The sequence below is a fragment of the Netta rufina genome, assembly GCF_964035555.1.
Source record: "Netta rufina genome assembly, chromosome: 27".
Lineage (NCBI taxonomy): Eukaryota > Metazoa > Chordata > Aves > Anseriformes > Anatidae > Netta > Netta rufina.
Window position 1 is genome coordinate 410,864 of NC_140151.1, and position 26,081 is coordinate 436,944.

Sequence of the window (26,081 nt, forward strand, 5' to 3'; positions counted from 1 at the left end):
TCTTCACTGCATGGTTCCTTCCTTTGGCCTTTGCCAGCCTATTCAGAACCTCAGCTGTTTGGTCAAAAGACACTATTAACTGGGAACATTTGCTGAATTTTAAAATGCAATGGTATTTTTTTTTTTTACTCTACCTGACTCATCTTTGTAGATCTAGACTATACACCTGGATAAAATTACATATTGCACAATAGGGTCCTAGCACGTCTTGCATAGTTATCTATTAAACCATCATAAGAGACAGTTATCCCAAAATATTTACCAAAAGGGCCAGTAAGCTTAAAATGCTGGTGTTGTTTTTAATTCCCTAAACAGAAAATAGCAGTCTCTCTCCTCCTCTATCATTTCTTTAAACGTTACTCAAAATCAGCCAACCATAATCAGTATCTTTCCAGAGAGACAGCTGTAGTTTGGAACATGATTTATGAAATAGCTTTCCCATTATTAGCCAGACATTCATTACCAGCTAAGAACTACCAGCGTGGTATACAAATATCGTGTCTAAATCCTAAAGTTGCTCAATTTTGGCACTAGTCCTTGTGAAGATGGAGCTTTTCATGCAGTAGAAGTCATCTGGAAGCATCTCCGTTATCTTAACATTTCACCCAGACATGGGAATATTTAGACATTAGTGATGGGCACAGCAGTAAACCTAAAATGTTTAGGTATATTAAAGCTGTATTTGATTCTCTCAGTCATGCTAACTGCTCTGAATCCTTGCCAAATCTTTTGGTTTATTACATAAACTAATAAATTGCTTGAATTCCTAAAATTAGTATGGGTACCAAACTGACCACAGCGCCTCCTCATAAATGGAGCTAAATCCATCTTTAAGGACCTTTGAACCATGGAATTTGCCCTTTCAAAACCATACTGGCTTTATTTGCTGAAATACTTTGCAGATGAAGGACTTGCCAATGAATACTTGAAAACTTCATTTAGAGAATGCCACTGCTTTATCTCAGCCCCACCCTTACATAAAACCACAATCACATGTTAGATCATTATAAAATGTTCAGCCACTGAAATTTTCTTCATGAATACAGGTTAACTTATTTTAAGACACAATTACCTCTTCGGTTTATAAATGTCCTTCACAGGGCAAGTGGAAGCCACAGAAAAGGAAAACCATGGAAGGCAGACAAGGAACAGAGCATTTAAAACTCATGGGACCACACCTGTTTTTGCAAGAGCCCCAAATCACTCTATATCAAGTAATGAAGACAGAGCCTAAGATTAGATGGGGTTCAAGGTGGGGGGAAGAGAGAAAAAAAGATGACAAACTTCAGACCTGTGAAGTCTCAGGAAGTATAAAAACTGAGCTTTTTGTTTTTCCTGATAAATTTGAGGCAGAATAAGAAAGCTATTAAAGTCACAGGAAAACCAAACTCCCCTTTGAGTCAATACCCATTCGTAACTCTGCACTTTTCCTAGAAAATTTCAAGATTTTCAACTTCATTTAACACAGGAAGGGAACACTCAAAGATGAACAATAAAAGACCTTATCTCCCAGTTCCTGTCTCGGTCAACAATACCTCAATTTCCTATATAAAACACAAATGGGAGTGTGTGTGTAGGGGAACATTCCCTACTAAAAGGGAGGCTGATCAGGTTCGGAATACCAAAGGGCACAGAGCTCTGCTCCTCTGCCTCCTTTTGGACAAGGTACTTGAGAATGTATGACTACAGCTAAGGCAAGCTACACCCAATAAGCACAGAGAGCCACTCAGGCAGAAAACATGATCTGCCTTGACTAAAGGAAAACACATTAGGGAAAGATGAATATTTTCTTTTTCATCAATTTAAATACTACTACGTTGCCATCAGAATGACATTTCCATAAAGAAAAAAGTGATGTTCTAAATTTAGCAAAATGTAATAAAAATATATAAAACATTATTTTTCAAAAACAAAAAGTATGTTAGCAATGTATCTTTTTAAACCAAAATAGGAACTAATTATATTGAAAAACCTGACATACTTGGAAAGGTTTTGGATGAAAAACTGATCTAAAAATCAAAGTGATCTACCACGGGCTTGTCTTTTGCACCCTACTGGGATAACTTCTCCACCCAAAGATTCTGTTTCTTAAATAAATCGTAAAAGTAGTGGGGGGCATTTGTCCATTTTCTATTCGAATGCAGGATTTCAGCTTCCATTGTTCTTAAAGTGAACTAAATGACCCAAGAATCATTCAAGTAATCATATGAGAACATACTCATAAAGTATGTACTTTTCTGTTTTCACTTATCCTTGGTTTATTCAAGAAAATGCAGAAATCACTTTGCAGGTTTTAGCTATTCCTGGTTCTCACAGGCAGAGTCATCGTAAGTTTCACTTCTCTCTGCAGTGAAGAACAGACTCTTTTTTTTTTTTTTTTTTTTTTTAAATTGCTTTATGTTAATAAAGCTTACGACATTCTGTTCTTAACACCACCAGATTTTTACAAGTATTTACTAGTGCCTGTAATGGTCTCTTGAATTCTCCTAGGGACACCAAAGGCAAGGTTGAGGCATCCCCATAAAGTTACATTAACGTACGTGTTTCTTCTCATCTCAAGGAAGGATCATAGCCTGCAACTTGAAACAACTAACAAATAAATGCAAGTTACTTGTTTATTGCAAGGTAATGACCAGAGATAGTTGGTTCAAAGAATAAAAAGTTATCCTCATCCTTTTTCCAGTGTTGATTATTGTATTTTTCAAGTGTCGATTATTGTATTTTTCATTTCTGGAGGAAAAGTTCAACGTTCTTAAATCAGCTTTGGGAATACATTACACAGACCACTTTACTCAAACTACAGTCTAAGATAGCAGAGCTGGATGTTAACACATTTCTTCAACTATGCTTATTTTGTGGCATGACTCCAAACACCATACCCTTTTAATATGGCAAGCACCTTACACAAACAGCCACAATTTGCTGTAGGACTAACCTTAACCTAAATGTTGGCAAAATAGAGCATCATTAAAGTAACTAAGGAAAATAGCAAAATTAATTCCTCTTTACAAAGGTGTACACATTTTTCCTTATCCTCATAGACTTCTCTCCTCTTTTTCTTTCCTGCATTGTTTTTTTAATTTTTTATTTTTTTTTAACCCATGGAATGCTTTCTCTGAATTCAGATCCACTTTTTTTGTAGCAGCTTTCCAAAAGCTTTAACTAACTGTCCTGTAACTAAATTTTTATCTTGTATTTCACATTTATCCTTTGGAAACAGACTAACTACTTCTTGGATCTCTGACTGAGAAGCATAGTCTTATCATCAGCAGCTCAATAATTAGAAACAAATCCCAAATCTCACCTGCACCCAAAAGTTGTTTGTAACAATGTAGTGATGCCCACACAGAAGAAAATGGTCCCAATCAACTGGCTGGTAGCCCACTGGTCAAATCCAACACACATGGCATCAGCAAGCAAAAAGGGAACTGCTATAGTTCCACTGAAACATGTTAAGTAATGCTGTGAACAAAAGAAATGGTTTGTTAATACCACAGACAATTCTTAAAAAGAGTTTATGAAGGTATTTTCTTTTCTATTGGATGTTTTTGCTTTTTAATTATCCATCAGATCTCTCATTTCCTGGTTCTAAAGCATTTCTACAACTATTTGCCCTCTATGTCAAGCCACCACTTGCCCGTTGCTAATGATCGCTATTTATGTAGAATAAACTAGGTTATTTACATAGCTACATGGCTACTGTTCTTGATGAGGAGGTATCTAGGTAACTGTGCTGAAAACAGCTTTCAATTCAGAAAAGCAGATAAATAACTCCATTCATTTTCAACCATGTGAAAAACTATTAGCTTACAAATTAATTTAGAGCACACAAACTAGCATGTACATAGGCTCCCAAGTACCAGACACTAGGTACTCACTAATTTTTTTGCAATCCAAACATGTTAAGCAAACAAACAGGTGTCACCGTATTCACCAATGCAAATAAAAATCCCTACAGTACTGCCTGCCCTTGAGGAAAGACAGAAGTAAAAAGATGCTTTGGAATGTATTTGCTTGGAGATCTCAACATACTTTACAGATATTAACAAATTCTCTGCATTCCTGTGGGATAGATTTTATTGCCATTCAAGAAACAAAGGAGATGAAATGAGCTGTTCTGCTTTACATAAGCAAATGGTTGAACTAGTAGTAGGGTCCTGCTCACCACTACAATCCTACTGATTGTAGAATGCATACATACATTCTCACTCCAAGAGGAGGACACTTAGAGGTCCCTTCCAACCCCTACAGTTCTATGATTCTGTGACACCTGCTTGTTAGCAACTTACAGATTATGACTGCAAGATGGTGCTATCAAGCTTCTGGAATTGAAACCACTACAGTATCAGCTTTAATATACAAGATTCCAATGCTAAACAGTTCTCTCTCTCCATCTTTAATTCCAGAGGTGCAAGATGTCAGTTTCTGAAGCTTTGCAGGTAGCATTTGTTCATATATTTACTACCAACATCTTAGAAGAATAAACATTTAAATGCATCTCACAAATGCATAAGCCAGCAAACAATAATGTAAATCATTATTAACGCAGTAATCTTAGTTTCTTCTGAAGTCAATCACACTATCTTAACAGTTTCTTCAAATATGCGAGAGTGTGGGAAGAATAAAATTAACACATACACAAATGCAAGAAACTACACAGAAAGTGCTAAATAAGCTTTAAAATTTTTAGAGAAAAAATAGCAGCTGTTTTGAAACATACCTGTAACCCCAAAAATATGCAGAGATACCATGGAGGAACGTCTTCGATAGTGTAAATCATATCAGTTCTCTGAGCATCTAAACTGCCAGTGCTGTCTAGTGTCTCTGCCAAAGAGCTCTATCAAATTGGGGGTGGTAGAAAGGTGGGGTAGAACACAAAACATAATGGTCAGTTAATGTTACATATGAATAATCTGAATTTGAACTATCAGGCAATTCCAAGACACTCCAAGCCCAGTATAATAGTCACAAGCAACATCTGTACATTCTATCTTCAGAAACCTTACACCTTTGATGATGAGCTTATCTCCAACTGTAGTTACTGAAGTTGTACTGAACAGATTCATTTGTATAAACCATTTCCTGCTTATTTATACTAGCACAACAATAGTTCACTTATGATATAACCAGTCTGGCAGCCAAACAGTGCACAAAATACAGGATTATCACGACAGACTTGTTTATGGAGAAAAAAAAAAAAACGAAGAAGAATTGGAACTAAATAGAAGAATCAACAATGGCTATTTGCAATGTAAAAAAGCTATAAAATAGCTATCCTTGCATAAGACACCTAAATCACAGGCAAGGAAGTTCCTCATTATGGTAAATACTTCCCAGCTTAATTCTGACTCAATTTGAGTCTGGGTTAACCATTTTTTATTCATAAGATCTTTATTTCTTTTTCCTACCCTACATTTAAGTGCACATGAAATACATACTGATCATTTTAACTGAATACATCCATGGCCAATTTATATTAGTCAAGCTAACTTCCTGCAGACCTACACAAATTTAAGTGATACCACGTTGTGGCTTTCCATGTGCCCTAATTCACAGACAACTAAGAGAACACTGACCAAACATACAAATACATTAAAATCTCTTCATATATCCCATTAGAACAAGATTCAGAGTAAGCATTTCTTCTTCACAACTAAGTGGAATTTTTTAAGTTTAACTCCAGTTTTTGAATTCCTGCAAACAAGAATACAATGCTCCAAAGCCTAAGTACCAACAACAAAAGCAGGAGGATCAGATTTCGTCATTTCAGCTCAACTATCAAAAAAGTACTTTATATAATTAATGTTCTAACCTAATCCATACTTGAACTTAAACTCACGTGAAGTAGCCTTACACAAAGGTTGGGAACTATGCCAGACTTGTGACTTTGCTTCTAATGGTCTTCTTCAAAATCAATACTCATTTACCGATTATCTAAAATAATTTCATTTATCCACTACAAGGGAAGCCAAACTGACCCACAGTATTTCCCTTTTACTCCCTGTTTCTGATGGGAAAATAAATGCCACTGGGAGCATATGTTAATTCAAATTCAGGGATTATAAATGACTACACTGCTATGTAAAGACTGAGGGTCTACTGTAATCAGTGGAAAATGAAATATAGAAACACTCATTTCAGAAAACTCTTAAACAGCATTAAGTACTAAGCATTCTGATCACCACAATTAGTTTAAAGGTATAGTCCCTGAACAGATCAACATGGAAAACTGTTTATTTGTCAGCTTTCAGCATCAATATAATTTTTTTCATTGACCGAAACAAACAAACAAACAAAAAAAAGTCTGCCCACCTGACTGGGTTCATTAAAAAAGTGAAAAAAATACAAAAATAATTTAAAGAAAGAACTTGAGTTTTAGAGCTGCATGTCATGCTGGAGGGAGAACACTAAGCAGCTGTAAACTGCACGTCTTGTCTATAACTAGAACTTAGGATAAGTTCTGGCAAAGTTTTCTAACTTTGCCAGACCAATATCCAGTAACCACCATTCCTCTTAGTGCCAATCTCTATTTTTTCCTCATAGGACTGATGAGGTTGCATAAAGTACATCCAATCAAAAATACATTCCCCTTCTTCTTAGGGCAACAGAATGCAGAAGCTATGACTTGTTTCCACCTGGAAGAGCATGTCACATTCAAAAAATTGGCTGCCCAGTCCTCTGAGTTGGAGGACCATGAACTGGGGAGCAGCGACTTTCCATCTGTAGCCACCAAACGTGTAAAGAACCAGCTGTATCAGACAAATGTTCCTAAGTCCAGGGAGCCTGATGGGATTCACCCCAGAGCGCTGAAGGAATCAGCGGATGTTATAGCTGGACCTCTCTCAGCAATTTACTGAAGGTCGTGGGAGTCTTGGGAGGTCCCTGCTGACTGGAAGCTGGCCAACATTATACCCACCTACAAGAAGAGCATGAGAAGACCCAGGGAACTACAGGCCTGTTAGTCTAACCTCACTCCCACAAAAAGCTATGGAGAAGATTTTCCTGGGGATATTGAGAGTCAGTTAAAGAGCAAAGCTGTTATCAGACACAGTCAACGCTGGTTCCCCAAGGGAAAGTCCTGTCTTTGAAATTGATCTCCTCCTATGATAAGGTCACCTGCTTGGTGGATGACAGGAAGGTGCCAGATGTAGATTTTGGGGATTTCAGGAAGGCCTTTGATATCCCTCATGGTACCCTTCTGGACAAATTGTCAAACTGTGAGATAAACAGGTTCATGTTACACTGGCTGATGAACTAGCTGAATGGTAGAGCCCAAATGGCTGTAGTGAATGGGGCTACACCAGGCTGGTGGATGGTCAGCAGCAGTGTTGACCTCCTTGAGGGACAACAGGCCTTGTGGAGGGATCTAGACAGATTGCAGCATTGGGCAATCATCAGTGGCATGAAATTCAACAAAGGAAAATGCCAGGTGCTACATCTGGGATGTTGTAACATTGGACACAGGCACAAGCTGGGAGACAAGTGTCTGGAAAGCAGCTGATTAGAAAGGGATCTGGGAGTGCTGCTTGACAGCAGCCTCAACATGAGCTAGTGTGCCCTAGCAGCCAAGAGGGCGGACTGCATTTTGGGGGTACATCAAACATCATGCCCAGATGGTCAAAAGAAGTGATTCGCCCACTACAGTTAGCTTTGGTGCGGCCTCACCTTCAATATTGCATGTAATTCTGGGCTCCACAATATAGAAAGGATGTTAAGGTCCTTTAAAGTGTCCAGAGGAGGGCAACAAAGCTGGTAAAAGGACTGGAGGGAATGACTTATGAGGAGAGGATGAGGACACATGGGATGTCTGGTCTGAAGAAAAGGCTGAGAGGTGATCTCCTTGCTCTCTGCAGCCTCCTGAGGAGAGGAGCGCAGGGGGAGGTGACAGTCTCTGTTCCCTGCTAACCGATGGTAGGATGCATGTGAACAGCACAGAGCCGCACGGGGCAGTGAGGGGGTGTCAGACTGGGTGTAAGGAAAAACATTCTTTACTGTGACAGTCGGTAAAACACTGGAACAACAGGAACAGGCTTCCTAGAGAGGTGGTTGATGTCCCATGCCAGTCAGCATGCAGTTGGACTCAAGGAACTTTGTAGGTCCACTTCAATTGAATTCTATTTCAAACTTTAAAGCAGAAATGTCATAGCACTGTCCTTCCTAAATGGCAAGGTATTGGCATAGAGAACATCAGGATACTCCTCAATCCTGGATGGATCCTCTTCCAAAAGCCAGAGAAACCCTGCTTCAGAAGAGGAAGCTTTCAACATTAGCTATTATCTGTTAAAGGTTTGTTAAACAGAATGGACATAAAGAGACACCAAGACCAAACAAGAAATCTGAGAGCTAGGGTGAGGTGTGGCTATCCAACTTGTAAGTCACTGGGTAGTCACTGGCCCTGTCATATCCCAAGCATGTGCCTGCTGGTTTCATGTAATGACTGCTTGCTGGTGCTTGCCAAATGTGCCATACCAATATGCTTTAGAGAACTGCCAGTAATAAGCTGCACCTTTTTGAATGAGATACTGATCAGAGACTAATTCTTTTTTTTGTTTGTTTTTAATTGGCCACAGATGGGACAACACAAAAAAAAAAAAAAAAACAAAAACAGTAGGTATGCACAGAAAGAGACAAAGGTGGAGCAAAAATGTTGGGCAATAACAGAGAAAAACAAACACCAGCAACCATGCAAGATGAAGACATGAAGACTCTGTTATGAAGTAGTATTGGGAAGGACCAAGAAAAAGCTGATGAACTGCAAGAACAAGAAAAGAGGCCTTTAGAGAAATACCTTAAATAAGAACTGACAATATGTTCAAATTAATTGAGTTAAGCAACAAGCAACATTCTGTTGTTTACTTTATATTAATTCAGCAATAGTTATTTTTCATGTGGGCTAATAGTTGTTTCTGCTAACAAATATTAAGAAAGTGTAAGCACTGGGTATCCTCCAACAATTAAGTACACTTCAGTTCTCTTTGTCAAAGGATATTTATTCAACGTCTTCCATTTGATTTTTTTGGTGAATAATCTCTTCAGAGGAATGGAAAGAGAAGATTAATAATGCTTCATGCACACACTTATTTTAAGTGGAAAACAGGCAGTTTGGCTAGATTACCAGAAATACTAGCCTCAGATACCATCTTAATACATGAGACTGCTAAATGCTACAGCTCCTCCCCTTCGTTGTCCATTCACTGCAAGCCACAGCAAAGACTTAACCCAAACAGATTTAATTGAATAACAGCTCACTGTCTCTTTAAGGCAAATCATCATCTATCGTGTATGGTCCTGATTCACCAGGATCAAGTGGAAGGGAGAAAAATATACATATGTAATAAACAGGCCATGAAGACATGTTTTCATGTCTAGTGATCAATGATCTTAGTTGCACAATTTCATCCCAACGATTTTTGCTTGAGGCTTTTTCTCTTTACTTGCTAGTCTGAGCATGCTCCAAGTCAGCCATCACAGACATGCACGTCAACAGTTGCCAAAACGTGTCCATTAAAATATCAGCATGATCAAGATGGTAGTAGAGGTGTATTTGAGACAAATTTCTACATACAGATCATCTGTAAGAAAGACAAATCATATCTAATGTACACTCCAGCATTCATAACATTCTTCTAAAATTCTTCTACAAGACATCTACCATAATTACCCTCTTGATGTACATTTTAAATTTGAAATTTGGAAGTGAATTTTGACATCCAAGTTAGAAAACTAACTCCACTACACAAGAACATCCTTGTCCTAGCAGAAGTTACAGCCTCAGAGAAACAAACGTCACGATGCTCTTACCTGGAACAGAGTGTTTGTTTGTTTGTTTTTGTTTGTTTTGTGTGTGTGTGGGGGGGGTTTAATTCTTGTTTCAATTAGGATATTTGAAAAATTTTGTCAAATTGAGGCTTTTCTGGGATAATGCCAAACCACAGAGCCACTTCAATAATAAACATTTCAGAAAAAGTTGCTTTTCATGTTTCCTATAATACTCTTCCTTTACTTCAAAGGAAAGTTCAGGTGATTCACACTATCTCTACTTACAAGGTTGTTATTAAACAGAATTAATGAAAGATGGAAGGAAAAACAAAAGCTGAAAAAAAAATCACAACCAAATTGGGTTCCTTTCAGGCATCGACCAAATGCTCCCAAATAGGAAAGAGAAAGCCATTGCTGTCCTAAGGAAAACATCCGAGGGCCTTTATGAACGACCTGACCTTCACTCAAAAGTTGTCACAAAATAATAAGCAGTTCCCTACTTGCGAGAAGGTTAGAAAGTTAGGTTTATGAGGCTAGAGCTTAGAAGAGACTGGGAAAGACACCAGTCTCAAAGGTATTCAACACTTCCCAGTTTACTTGACTAAATACAGGAAAAATTAAACTGAAGAACAAGGGAAAATGATCTTAGCAGGGAAATCATGTGAAAGGGCCAATATAAGTCAAGAAATGCAAAAATTGCATATTACGAATTTAGGTGGCAGGTCACAGTGAATAAACTGTTTGTAAGATTTGCTGAGTCATTCACCAACTTCAGCAACAAAAGCTACAGACCTGATGAGTCATGGGGACAGAACTCCCCCAAACTTGATCTGAACCTGCAAGTCAGCACATTCAGTCAGAAGAAGAACATCACTCTAGTTTTACTTAGCTGGGAGAACAAATAATAGCACCAAGAGTGAGCTCTTGCATAGAAGGATGCAACTACATACCTTTTCTGCTATGCCATTTTCTGTAGTATAGATAGCCATCAACTCTGTGTCTTCTGTATCCTGATCACCACTGGATGTTGCTCCACCATTAATGACAACCTTAAAAACAAAGCAAAGCAAAACAAAAAGGGTCTAAAATAAACATTTTCTCTGCAAGTTCATGTCAGCCATTTTATCCTCCTTGTCCTTAACAGATACCTTTGACATTTTGTTAGAAATGGTAACGTGCATGACAAGCAATCATTTCTCTTACAGCTTCACACAAAGCTCTTTGAAGCCTAGACATAAATGACGTAACTGAAAATCACAGTAAGTTAAACAACTGTAGCTGCTGCCTGCTACTCATACTCAAGGAACACAGCATACTTCTATTAGGGGCTGGTGAATTCTGCAGTATGACCACCAATTGTTCTAATCATGAATCCCACAGGGAATCCCCCGTCCTGTAAACACTACTGCTTTGGAGCACACACAGGAAATAGCTATAGAAAACATAACCGGCCATGCGTATATATAAGCAGTAATAAATGGCAAAAGAGGTTTTACTAACAACTGAAGGACATAATGGTTTTGTATGACATTTTAAGAACAAAGCATTGTTCACTGGTTCACACTGAGCTTGAGTACGCAGTTCTTGAATGTGCTACTTACAGGCAGGGTGAAGAAGGTGGGATGTTTAGATTCATCCTCATATTTGCCTTCTGTTGAGCCTCCCGCCTCCACCGACTTTGAAGTGGTATTCTTACCAATTCCCATCGTTTCCAGAATGTCAGGGACTTGCATACAGTACACAAGAGAATGCTTCTGGGTTGACCAGCCAAGCACTAACAGGACAATTCCTTATTTAAACAGCAGCAGCTCAGGGAATCACAAAGTTCCTCAACAATTCAGATGGAAAGGTTGCTTTCTTCAAGTACTGTTAGCACCTAGAATTAAAACGACATTTATTTTTTTCCTTGATTATCCAAGTTACATGTACAAACACATATGCCCTTCAGACTTGCTTCCCCTCTCACAGCCACAACTCATGAGTACTTAGCATTCCTTTTTTTGATTTGATAATGAGCAGCTATCACAGAAAAATAAAGCTGAGAGCATTTAAAATTCTTTCAGGATGGGAATATTGTGATTATTTTCTCATTCTTCTCTTGTGGTCTTCCATTACTAATAGCATACTTAAATGCTGGTTTTGTTTCTATTTCGTTGTTATTTCCACAGAAGTATTTGGGAACAAAGTGAGCCTGTAATTCAGCTCTACTGAGATGCCAAACAGTTTGCTATTGTATATCTGCAAACAATACTCATGCTTCTTCGAAGAATTTAAACTTGTAGACCTAATCATGACTTTGCCTCTGAATATCTAAATCCTTCCTTTTAGAATAACATATTATTAATCACAAAACATCCGGGAAGCTAAGACTAGCAGGCAGTGAAGCACTGCACCTATTTCAGACAGGCAGAAGCAGCCCCTTCTGCTCTACACCTTTACCCCCAAATTATCCCAGTTTCTCGAGGACTTTCAAAGTTATGTGCCTGATAATGCTGAAACAACTGCTTCTGGACAAAACTGCATTTTAATTGGTATTACCAATGTTTTGGCACAGGAACAGTAAAGATCATACATACATCTTAGTGGTTCTCTCTTGTTTTACCAGATGAGTCACCACACAGTATAGTTTTCCCATGTTTGATTCTAAAAGGGACCTGCCAGTCCTTGTCCATCCACACTTTTGCCTTTTCCAAGACAAACAAGCACAAATTAAGAGATTTGAACCTAAACTTCCTGCAGGACAGCATCGAAAAATTCCGCAGTAAACCAAATCTTGCAACTTGTGGTTACCGAGCTTTAAAAATGAAAGTGCAGTTGCAGGCAACTGCAGATGAAACAAGCCAAGCTACAGATGAAAGTACATGACAGAACTTGAAAAATTATCTTCAAAATTATAACAAGTGAAATTTTCTGCAAAAACAGTAATGCATTCAAGCGGCAAAACCCCACTGCACACTGGCATTACTTCAAAGTGACATTTTCAACCTGATTGCAGGAGGTGGAAATACTGCTAACAGACATTCAAAAATCTCAGTTATATATACATAAGAAAGCCAAAAAGTACAGGTTAGTGTTTTTTTGTTCTTAAACCTCCTGTCCAAAACATTGCTCAGAAAAATGCCAGCAGCTCGAATATCTGCTGTAATTGCAATAATAATTAAACTTGAGAAAGACCCGTTTGACAGAGGCGAATTAGGACTGCCTGAAAAATTACAAAGTACTAATATTTTAAAATCTCTTAACAGTTGTTAATTGCCCATTTGCTAGAAAATTCTGGTTACTTGAGGTGAAAGAGATAATCTTTCAAAGTGATGCAACTTTTCAAGACACAAAATATAAATTCATAAGAAATACTCACTGGGCACTGAAATGCCCTTAAAAGGCATTCCTAATTAAAATCAAAATGAAAGGAAAGTACTGCCTTCAAATAAGAGTTTAATTAAGATTTATTTCTTAAAGTAAATAGTAAGATAGCATGGCTAATTTTTTCTCACTTGCACTTAAGACTAAAGGACAGGACAATTTCAAATGCCATCTTGACTTTTTATAAAATGCCTTTCCATTTTTACAATAATCGCATGCTTTTATTCAAAAATGCTTCTACTTCAAAAATGTGTATCTCTAGACATGAACAGCACCTGTACATAAGTTTGTTTCTCAGTACACAGATAACCAATGATGCCTCCTCAAATACTGATGGGAATACTAGTCCCCAAACTGTCTGTTGTGTGCAGGTCTGAGAGGTGACACGACCAGATTAGAGAGGAGTTAACCAGCTCAGGAATTAACCAGGAGCTCAACCAGTTAAAGACTGGTGCAGGCAGGTGTTTGTTATTTTGAGGGTTTGTTTGCTTTGAGTGTAGAGGCACAAAAAAGCGTGAATAAAAGAAAAGAAAGGAATCTTTTTCTTTCAGCATAGATACATCTTGTTCTCCAAGAAAATCAGTGATGGAGACAGGCTTAATTTACTCTGGCAGCTTTTATCATCTCAGATTTGTAGAGGGAATGGGAACGAATTGCACTTCTGTAACTAATACAGCCATGTCAATAAAGTACTACTGTAAGAGTCAGACCAGGAGGATACCTGCCTTTCAAGAGATCCAGTGTAAGGTATTCCAACACGATAAGCTTCTTAGTTAGTATTAAACAGCATTTCCATTGATGCAAAAGACTACATAATCTTATTTTATTTAGCATTGCAAAACAGTAGGACTGATATCTTCTCCAAGAACATGCAATACTTCCTTGGGTATTGTTCTTGAGAATTACATCAGCAGATCACACAAATAAGCTGTGCCTTGTATTAATTTAGAGCTGAAACACAATAGCTAGAAAGGTACTGTTTGGATGAGGGTTCCCAGATGATGGCAAACAAAATACTCCAAATTAACACACAAAAATAGCCTTGTCTGCTATTTCCCTGGCAAGAGTGTGCATTTATATACACACAAGTGTGTACACCTACACATGTGCACACAAAAACACTACACATACGTAGGTTGGGGGGCTGTCCAAGGAGAAGGAGGAGAACAAATCTATGAACTATACTGGCTTCTACCCAGCAATTAATCTTGTATTTACTGACAGAAACCACAGATCCTCAGAATACTTTTATTTTGCAATCAGAAGTATCGAGTCAAAATAAGAATCTTTAGGCAGCAGCCATTCAGGTCATCTGAAAGACATCAATCTCCTTTATCACAGCTCTTATCCCACCAGCTGACCACAGCTAAACAAGGTGACTCAGACATTTTATAGCCCTCCATAAGAAATCCAACTGATCAGAAGCCAAAAGGTCACACAACAGGAGATAAAACTCGCTTGCCATCAGCCAAGTGCACACGTAACAACAAGTTATCTGTCATCTGGGACCAAACGTGAAGGCTAGAAGTGAAACTTCCACGGGACACTGATTAACATTTATTTTTTTCTATACGCGACTATGTTCAATACTCACACATGATTAACTCAGGAAATCCAGAAGCTGACAGGGGTTCGCATGCTTTAGATACGACTGGTATCTAAACAAACAGCCTACCCAGGGGATAGTCCCGATACAAGTCCACAAGAGGAAAGCCCAGCTGGCTGCCTGGCAGGAACTGGGCAATGGTCACGCTGCATCTTCCACACAATTCTCCCTTCTCCTACACAGATCTTTTTCAAGGTTTGGTTCCAACACTAGCAAGACACAACTACAGGAGTGTCTGGTTGGACACAGTTCAGTAGTCCTTAAGCTCTGTATTTCCGTGACTGCTAATGCTACATTTTTGATTTTACCACAGAAGCTCCTAGTCTGTTTAAAATGAGTTATGGAGCTTTTCAACATTCAGGGAAGGAAAAAGTTTTAAGAACTGTAAGAGATGGAGATATTCAATTAAGACCATAGTTCAACATATTTATCTTCTAGTTATCTTTTTGTTCTTGCAATTCTCCCTGCATGTCATTCTGGAATCACTGCCACAACTAAAAATGTCCATCCACTGAAGAAAACGAAGGTTTTCCAACAGAGAAATCTGCCCACATAGCAAGGCAAGGTGTAAGAGAAGTTCCTACTTCACAAGCTACTGAACTGCATGCATGCTTGTCTAAAAAGACAATTTGAAAATCCATCTCTTACTACATTCAGTAACTTGATTACAGCAGATAGACACATACATAAAGAGCTTATTAACACGGAAAGGAAAAATGGACCAAGAACCCCTTAAAAGAAATATGCAGTTATACAAACACATCTTCTCCATTACCTGTATCGCCTTCTTTAAATGCAGTATTACTTGACCTAGTCTTTGGCTGAATCACACTAAACTTGTTCTCTGTTTTTCCTATTCATCTGAGAATACCCACTAATGACTACGAAGTACCAAAAAAATTAAAGTTTGCTTTAATGGCATTGCTCTCTACAGTGTTATGTCTGAGGGTCTTTAACACGCTATATTGTCAATACTGTAATGCTCATCTCCCGGTATTTGCAACAAGCAGAACTAGAGGTTAAGCCTCTGCAAAAAACTCAGCTCGGATCTGAAGTTCCCCCATGTTCCCCCATGATTGTCACAATGACTTACAATGCTGAAAATTACCATTTTTCCAAAGTGTTAGTGTTATGTTTTTTGTTGTTGTTGTTTTTAACCCCAGAAGCTTAAGAGGAAACAAGCTTTATGCATTTACCTTATTTACTAAATTCAAAACAGAAATTTCCTAGAACCACGAGGGTCTTTCCAAATTTCAGCTGGATCTCAAACTTTTAGCAACTGAGCCATGCGCACCACACAGAGATGCTAGCCAAAATATTTTAGATTTCCCATATTGATTCATGTGGCTGCTTTGAGAGGGCAGGAGAAAGCTGACCCAGCACAAAGCACAGCAGATAAATACTAGCAGTAAGCACAAAGTTTGAACACAAAACTCATTTTGTGCTTTGTATGATGGGGCATAAGCATTTTAGAACAGGTACCATGCCCCCTGAAGCCACAGCTGCAGCCAGAAACTGTTGTACAATCGCAAATATTTAACGCCCTGGCAAAGCAGCAGAACTGTCTGTAGAGACCATGAGAAATATAGAGATCAAGAGAAATGGGAATTGGTTAGCTTGTATTTGTGGCTTGCTGTACTGCAGTTCCTCAAACAAAATGTTTTACAGGGTGAGGTCTAAGAGACAAGCAAACCAGCTGGTAAAAGAGTTAAAAGGAGCATACTAGCTAGTCTGAAAGGTCAGCACATCCCTCCTACTTCTTCTTAGCATAACACAAGTCACAAGCAGACTTACCAAGTTAAGCAGCAACTGTGGTCCTTTTCTCTCAATCTCTATTGTGGGAAATCAGGGACTGACCTACATTTGGTGTCCCTACAATACTGTGCAAGGGAAATATTCGTAAAGGGAGCACAACAGGCGTGGTTATAAAAGTAGCTGGCATTGAAACAACACATTCTTTCAAGCATACTGATGGAAAAGCTCCCAGGAGCACTAGATGTAGGTACACCACCTGGCAAGCACATGTCTTGCCGCCTGGAGGAAGGAGAAATGTCAGATCCAACCCAGGATCTTTTTGGTTTTTACAGATGACTGAAGAGCCAGGAGAGCTCAGTCTATCACATACAGTAAGGCGATTAGAATCAAATTAAGGTGACAGCTTAATTACAAACTTCAATTTATTATTTATAATTAGCTGTCAGACTCAACTTTCTTCTGCAAGCATAGATGATGCTCTGCCAGAAGCTGTCCAACCTTACATCAGCCAAGGTTAGCTTCACCTAAATTTTAAATACATTCAAAACACTTAAGGCAAGTAACCTGAACTTTGGCAGGATTTAAGTTCCACCATATCCAGTTTCAGGTGTATGGCATCCCTAAAACACACATTGTGTCTAAATACAAATCAAGACATCCTCTTATGTCTGTGATTATAATTCTGGCAATAGACACAAGACAGAAATGTGGAGAGGAACCTGCAGCCTGCACCTCCGGATATTTTATTGTTAGAATATACATGGTCTAAACCATTAGGCCAAGTAGCTAATACTACTCTACATCACCAAGGACGAGGATGTATTGAAGACAAAGGGTGTGCTGTAGGACAGAGATACCGTTGGTTTGCTGCCAGCTGGCACTCTCCAAGTAACCCCGCAGAGGGGAATGGACAACCATGCAGCTGGGAGCAGCACAAGAGCATCCAGGGTGCTGCAGGTTGCTGTGGAAGACAGCAGGATGCATGCCAAGAGATCAGGGAACTTTTGAAAGAAACTCCTTCACTGAAACACTTTCCCTAATCAGTTTGGTACAGGAGTGCTTCTGTGCTTTCAAGACCGGCAATGCAGACAACCAAGGAACTTATGCAAATTCCAATTAGGCAAGCTTACTTTAAGGTTATTGCCACCCCTGGCCAGACACACAACAGAACACAAAAGCAAGGCGATTCCCAGTTAATTATGGAACAGCAGCAGCAGCTTTCTCTGGATTGCTCTTGGCTTTGGTTACACGAATTGCACAAGATTTCTGTACTGAGTTTCTGCCATTGAAGTATCATAATAAGACTTCTCTTCTTGTAATTAGACACACCTGGTCTTCCATGTATTAGATGGGAGCCACAGCGATGGACATTTATACACATCCTCACTTTCACAAGTCTTGAGTTAAGCTATTTTTAACATTGGGAAATCCTCACAGTGAGATTCACCCCTTTATTTTCCAGCCTGCTTGCCACTGCCATCCGCACATGCTGTTCAGCAGCAGAAATACAGTAAGTCTGAAGTATCATTTCTAGAAGTCTTTAAAATGGGGCTGTGCTTTATCAAGGGGATTAAAATTAATGACCAAATTATAAGCAATCAGAAGAGTAGCAACTTTGCATCTCCAAGCTGACCAAAAAGTTGCTTGATGTTCTTCTACAGAGCAAAAAAGTCCTCCCATTTTCAGAGGATTCATCAACAAATATCTCATCACTGCAGCTAATAAAGCCCAGCAATCACTTGATGTTAAGCAATCCAAGTCCTCTCAGCAGACCCACAACCACAGCACCGGCTATCCCAATTTCATTTTGAGATTGGTGCTGCGATACAGCTCCTGCAAGCTCCTTACAGCTCCTTACCCTACAAACCGTTCCAGATATGTAGGTGTGCCCCAAGGGCATTTTTTCAGCCTTACAGGGGATTTTGACCATCTTACAGATGTGGAAAAAGTTGCATAGCATCCGTACTTAATCTTCTGTTGCTACATGTAAAAACTATCTTCCTGGTTTAGTCTTAAGTAGAGATTTCCTCAGGCTCTTTTGAAACAGAGCCTCTTTGGTCTGAAAAGTACTTGTGATTTGTCTCTACCACACTCATGCCCAGAGCTCCTTCCCATTAAATGAAATGGCACTAAACTGCTGCAATGTCCTTAAACAGCGCAGGTAAGATTTTTCCCCTCTGCTCAAGAGGAGCTACATCCACACTTGTACAAGCATACTTTACATTCCTAACGCAACACATCAACAAAACACTTAATTTCCCTTTACCTGCAGCAGAAGTGGACCAAGCACTGCTAAATATGCCCTGACTTTCTAACATTTAGATTTTAAAAAACAAGATTTGATGGGCACTTTAAGGAGTTTCAGTCCCGAGTTCATTTCTCACTTCAAAGTACGTCTTCAAAGCACCAACGTATTCTTTCTTTGTAGGCACTAATGAATTTTTAAGTAGTTGGTATTTTGACTGCCATCCAGAATAGTATGTCTTAACAACTGACCAACATTATTATAGCATGTCTACACAAAGCCGTGCAGAAAAGTTATGCCCAGCTCAAACCTTCTGTTGATTTAAAGCACATTAGGTAAATCTCATTAACTTCCTATGTGAATGAGCTTGATGAAAGGAGGACTTAAATCCAACTGAATGAGATATTTAACAAAGGAGCTCATAGCTTTCAAAAACTACATGCTTGGTTACTCAAATTATTAAAAAGAGATAAATTGACTATGAATCTAAACAAAAATATCTTAAATACAAATATTTCCAAGAGGTATTGGTCAACATTAAGGTTCAAGTTTGGTCAAAAATATCTGTCAAGCTGTTACTTGCTTATTTTTCACACCACTTTCCTCTCTTTATTGTTCCAATAGGCAACAGTTTTGCCAAAATTCTATGCAGTTATGTGCACTACTTTCCATAGGAGATGCACTCAACATGTGCAATGATCTGCGTCCTAACAAATATCCTAATGAATGAGCAGGAAAGGAGTATCTGGAAGAAACTGTAAGAATACACTTCAAAGACATAAGCAAGATCTGAGAGATAGTTTTACAACTTGACACTATATGACTGATACCAAATGACACCTGCAATGTTCTCTAGATAGCAATGACAACATAAATAAAAATTTAATACCGTATCACTGTCCTTTATGAAACATATTACTACTTCACAGTCTTACCTTCAGCAAAGTACACATCCATCCCTGTTTACAGTAGGCATTAATTTGATTTACAATAGAATACAGTCCTTAGAGTTCCCCTGTGAAGCATTAATAATCTAAGAATTCAGAAACTTCCACATTATTATGAATGTTAATACGCAGTTCATTAAGCTCCTTTACAGCACTCGGAAAGCAACCTGAGAACACACTGGATCTTTTCTCAGCCTTCTTTGTACTTCTACTTGGCACTTTGATGAAAGCTCCTTTTCTCCAAGACCTTCATCACATTAAAACAAAGGTGAAGTTAGAGACTCGTCTAGGAAAAATTCCATTTATTAAGCAAACCTGGGTAATGTGCCAAGTTTTTCTACTCTGACTATGAAACTCCTTTCCAAAGATTCTGCCTTTCTTAAGTCTACTTTTGAAACAGATACTCCTTGCTGGAAGAAAACAATTCAAGTCCAGTAAGCAATATAAAACCAGTAAGTGATTACACAATTTACACAATACACACACACAGATATATAGTTGTTCTGTTAGGCATAACTTGAAATAATTAAGCTTTTCTCTCCCATTTAACATAACTTATTAATAAAAGATTGGAATTCAAGACACTTTCAAAAACTGACCAAGATGCTGTACATCTAGGGTCAAACATTCTTAAAACCCCTTTTTTAAGCTACATAAACGTCATATAATTTCCTCCCATTTTAAATTAAAAGGAAGACCAAGTTTACAGGCAAACAGAAAAGAGGGTAAATACTTCTGAATCTCTGTTTACAGTGATGCTGATGTTTTTAAATGAAAAACTAAGTCTCCAAATCCTGGGTATATTGAAAACTAAGCTATTCAAAACTTGAGTATATCAGATTTAAGTTTCCATATTTAATAATTCCTACACTATAGCAGCTGAATTCCTGTAATCATCCCCATTAACATTTGGATTTAGAGAAGCACTTACCCCCAGAAACCTGTACTGACTTCTAGAGACTGTCTCGGCCAACTCCTCCACGGTGTTTCTTCCAGTCTGTGCTCAGTGCAACAGTTCAAGTTGCAAGCCACAGCCTGAAAGGATGCAGACATCCTGACGGAGGATTTTTATAATCTGGTTGGGCTCACTACATTGTATAACTGTACTTTGCCCAATAAACATCTCTGCACGTTACACAACGGCTGAAATGCAGGAAGACACCACATGGTCATAAACTGTTACTACATGCCTCTGCCATAGTTACGAAAAGTAAGTGAAGGGACAGTATCTCCAAGTAACAGCAGAGTGCGTACACTTCAAACTGAGCAAGGAGGTTCAAGTGTTTTACATAACCTGCAATGCTACAGACAGAAACCCTGGCCAGGGCCTCTAAAATCAAGCTGCATAAATATTTACATGCCTGATTCCAGCAGCTGTAATCAGAATTGGGATACTTCTCCAACCGTCTCAGTGATGAACAAATTAGCATTACCGTAAACCTCAGTTGTGCAACTTGCATGGAAGTATTTTTCTTAGTTATTAGCCAGTTTTCAAGAGCTCCCAGATCTCAAAGCTCTATTCCATAAAACCAAGTTTAACAAACCACAATCTCACCAAGAACTGAGAGCACACAACGTATTATGTACTGGGCTCCTTCACTTCACTAATGGAAAAAGACACATAAAAGTGATACTCAGGGCCTCCGAACACAGTGAGATGGAAAGGGAGGCACAACATTACTCTTCTTCTCTCCCCGATCTACCTCTTTCTGCATGAGGATGGCCCTGTGTCAAGGGCACTACCCTTCTGTGCTCACTCTGAACCTTCCCCACTCTCTGAAGTCTCACACATGTACATGCAGAGCACCATTGCTTCTAAAAGGAAACAAACAAACAAACACTTTGTATTTGCTTTGAAGTCCGTATACTGTTTCCTTACCCTAAGAGGAAAGTGATCACGGGGCAACCTCTCCACATACTCCACGTGCATTGCAGCATTAATGAGTCATCATGACTTCTACAGCCGATACCGTAACTAAAGCAAACCAGCAGAAAGCAGCACCCAGCTATGGGACACTGCCTGCGTTCACGTGCAGCCTCCCTGCCACTTCCGTATCTCCAAGAGAAGACCTCTGAGGGCAGCATGAGTTCTCTTTACCTGAAACGCACCTTTTGAACCCAAATTTGTGGAGGCAAAAGACAGGCCGATGGCGCCACCTAGCTCCCTTCCAGTAAGCAAAGCAAGCATTACGCAATTTTAGAAGTTCATCACAGACTGCCAGAGCTTACTTAATTGTCAAGACCTGAACGCTGCTACCATCAGCAGATCAGATACCGGCATGTGCTTGTTCTTTCATTAAAGAATGAAAAATTGATTAGGGAACATTTAATTGAAAGCTGACACTTATTACATGCATTATTTTTTATTCATTTTCTAAGAACACATTAAAGAAAGCCAATTATATCCAATGATAATTCTATGCAGTGTGTGTATATATACATACGCACATTTTCCAGCATTCCATCTCCACTGCACAGAGACGTTGAGAAGTTATCTCCTACCTCTCCTTTCCAATGATTAGATTCTTTCCTTTGCTCTTAATTTCTGATTCCCAATGCTTTCACTGATGTTCACCTAAAGCGCAAAACATATGCAAAATCCAATGAAGAGAAAGCTTACAGACCCTAAGGCAAGCATCACTATATCTTAAGACTATAAATAAAGTGCTGCACCACAGGTGCACTGGCTGCCTATAAGATTGTCCAGGTACAACGCTTTTGAGGGATATGCTGGTAATTATTTTAGGTTCAGGGTATTTGATGTGCTTACAGGTAACTAAAGGACTAAACAGTCAATGGCAAGAAAAAAAAAAAAAGCCATTTGCTTTTTGACTCCAATGTCCAGAATTATTTATTTTAAATAGTTGCAGTTAAAAAAAAACAAACAAACAAACTCAAATGCCGCTTGCCCTGAATATCAAAGTTTGAAGCATAATTGATTTTAAAGCATAAATTATTTTAAGTACCCAATTAAACAAGACTTGTATATTTACCTAACAATTAAGACTAATCAGTCCAAAGTCCATCATCAGTTAGTGGAGAATGTCATCATTCAAAAGATTTGTTTCTGGTTACTGATATTTATACTCAATAATTTAGTTCAAACAAACCGCCTACTAATCTAGAGGCCTTCACTCAAAGCTCAGCTTCGATGATCCACAGTGCTGGACAGCTGTAATTGCAGGCTGTTTACTTGAAATTGCTTGCAGTGAATAGGTACTTAATCACTGTTATAGCTGAGATGAATGTTAATTTGACATATAACTCTTACAAGTACCATTTCAAGACAGCAGAACATTTTACAGTGAATCTTCAAACTCTGCAACACTGTAAAAGACAGAAGGAAATAAACTGACAAGAACAGAAACAGGGAACATTATGCCATCTTGCAGCATTCTTAATCTCCTGGTTCATGCTACCTGGAACAGGAAGAATGTGCAAGACCAACTCACTCTCATAGAATCATAGAATATCCTGAGTTGGAAGGGACCCTTAAGGATCATCAAGTCCAACTCTTGACACCGCACAGGTCTACCCAAAAGTTCAGACCATGTGACTAAGTGCACAGTCCAATCTCTTCTTAAATTCAGACAGGCTCGGTGCAGTGACCACTTTCCTGGGGAGCCTGTTCCAGTGTGCAACCACCCTCTCTGTGAAGAACCCCCTCTCCAGCTGGGTTAAACCCCAGCTGACCCGCTATGCCTGCTGTGGGCGTGCAAGCAGGGGTATCAGAGGTTCATTTTACTTACCACACTCCAAACCCAGTGCGAAGCTTTATGACTGTATTTTATTGATGGAAACAAAATCACAGTAGACAACTTGCATTCTGCTTCTCCAGTGTAGGAAGCAGACCGAAGCACTGCTCCTACATAGCCAGTCATCACTCATATGCCCTACTTAATATTTGAAGCTTAAGCCAAAAGGAGCACTTCTCTTGCTTGAGGATGTTTACTCTGAGGTGGAGTTCACTTCTAATTATTCTCACAAAATCCAATTTTGTGCCTGTTGGTCAGTTATATAGTGCTCAGTTTAAGTGTGAAACAAATACTTCAGAGAGCTATAGTCAAATACAAATGCATGGTGTTAGACACACATTGGTAATCTAACTGACAATTTACAGGCAACATTCTGAGCCAAAATATTTATTCTGAGGACATCCTCCCCAGTTTTGCTGCACACAGTTTGGCCAAAATTCTCCTTTGAAGTTATCTGTTTCCACTGTATTGATAACAGTCTCCTGTGTACAGGGATGGAGCACAGTGGTGAACTGAAATGACCAAAATTGATAACAATATGACCCAGTGACGACAAACAGCTGGTAACTTAATCATCCCTTTGAACCTTCAGATAGTGCCAGGTAATAACAAGAAAAACAAGCAACATAAAAGGCAAGTCTGATGCAATCACTGAAAACTGTTAAGAAGTTCTGTTCCACAATTTATTTAACAAAAAAAAAAAAAAAGTTTCAGCAGAACAGGTGCCTCACAAATATTCTGCTGTTGGAATATGCCCTTCTCAGCACAACACTGTCAGGAAGAAACATCTCATCTGCATCAGAAGGATGAATTGAAGGATGCCTCATTTATGATGGCCAAGTAATAGTTCAGCTACATTTTTTTTTTTAATTCTTACAGTCTAAGTTTTCTTCCTACCAATGCCATAACAAGGATGTAACCTTTTATGTCAGTGAAGAGATTCGATTTATATTATAGAGTGGACTCCCATGAACATCTAACAGAAGATGCTTAACATAATACAGCACATGCAAGACAACAGCATGACGTGTTAGTAAACAGATGTGCTTCCACCCACAATTTTGAACAGCAGAAAGACCGAGGTGTTAAATCTGATTCTCGAGACATTCATAAATCCACTGAAATTCCTTGAAAAAGCATTTACCGGAAGACACACTTGAATATGAAAACATCTACAGTTCTCCTCTGTAATGTTATATTAAAAATACAGAGACTTACCAAAACTACTTTGAAATATTGTATTTAATTCAGTGAGTGATGTATAGCCCTGAGTACTACTTACATGTACTCCTTGTACATGACTCAGCTCATCAAAATGCACATCCCTCTTCATCTAACAGAAATGTTACCTAGAAGCAGCCCCATGGTAAGTGAATTCCACTTTTCCAGTTGAAGAACACAATGCTTAGTGCTTTTTTTTTTTTTTCCTTCTTCCTCAACCCTGAATTCAGTTACAAGCTGTATTACAGTGTTTCTTAGAACTTGTCCTGCAATCACTTTTTTCTTCTAATACTTTAAGAAAAACTGAGGGTCTGAGAAGTAAGTCAAGGTAGACCTATGCTACTTAGAAAAAAAAGTGATTACAAGATGGAAATGCCTTTTAAAATACCTACAGTTGATTCCTGTTCAAGAAATAAGAAATTGTTTTCAAGTTAAAACAACAACAAAAGAGCAGTGAGGCCAACACCATATACTCCCAAGGCACAGATCAAACCTCTACAAAAATTAATGGAGAAAGAATGTGCTTTCTGTGACCTGCTATTGTATTCATCATGTCCATAAACTAAGTCAGACAGCTACATCTTTCCCAGACCTCCAGGTATGTCTGCAATTAATGGTAGTCCAAGCTCAAATAATTTTTCTTTAAGGACTGACAAAAGTGAAACCAGTTCATTCGTCGATATAGCACCAGAGCAGGTTGCTGACTGCAGCCCTTAGAGCATCACTGCCTTCAAGTATTCCCAGGATGCCCAGCAAAATATTGTCAACGTCATATACCAACAAGCCAGTACACAGACCAAACTCAAGTATGCAGTCACTCAGCCAAGGCAACAACACAGAGCTAACCTACTAAGCCCAGATATCTAATAAGCCCGAAGCTAATAAGCTACAAACTGGAAGCCTACAATTACACTTCACACCAGCACCTTCAGCCTCCTCGTTTCTCAGAGGTGACACCACAGGAAGACATCCAAGGTGCCCTCATGGCTTCCAGCCACAGCTAACAAGTAAGAGCCAACAATCAGCCCAACAGCTCCAACCCTTTCAACGCTGCAGATCACAAAATGCAGCAGCTCTGCAAACAGACATATGATGTCTAAACTTGAAACACCTGATGCTGTATCTGCTGAAGTTGCAATTTTGTCATTTGTTGGCATTACCATAGCATTATTTTGCTGTTACCCTCTAGTTAGCACACTCATAGTTCAGCTTATCCATCTTATTTTTTGACTGCACATGGTTTCAAAAATGCAGGCTATACTTCTTCAAAGAAGGAAACAGACTGCTCTGAGTACAGGCTATGCAAAGAACATGGAAAGTTCCATCCTTCAGTTGAAGTTGCTGTTATTTTCATTTCCTAAAGGCTAACCATGTCTATACAAAAAGCATCTCACAGTTCTTAATTCAATACACTTTGCTCAGATGCCCAG

At 38.8% G+C, this 26,081-nt stretch overlaps 1 protein-coding gene across 3 annotated transcripts in view; it reads right to left on the bottom strand.

Moving 5' to 3' along the window:
• The window catches only part of SLC23A2 (solute carrier family 23 member 2), a 57,193-nt gene that overhangs the window by 21,808 nt on the left and 9,304 nt on the right, over nucleotides 1–26,081 (bottom strand). For all 3 annotated transcript variants that reach the window (XM_084302440.1, XM_084302442.1, XM_084302441.1), the window contains 4 exons: nucleotides 11,361–11,635; nucleotides 10,710–10,808; nucleotides 4,721–4,837; nucleotides 3,305–3,462 (listed from right to left, as the gene is read on the bottom strand). In XM_084302440.1, the coding sequence (XP_084158566.1) occupies nucleotides 3,305–3,462; nucleotides 4,721–4,837; nucleotides 10,710–10,808; nucleotides 11,361–11,492 (506 nt within the window). In that variant the 5' untranslated portion in view covers nucleotides 11,493–11,635. The remainder of the gene's footprint in view (nucleotides 1–3,304; nucleotides 3,463–4,720; nucleotides 4,838–10,709; nucleotides 10,809–11,360; nucleotides 11,636–26,081) is intronic.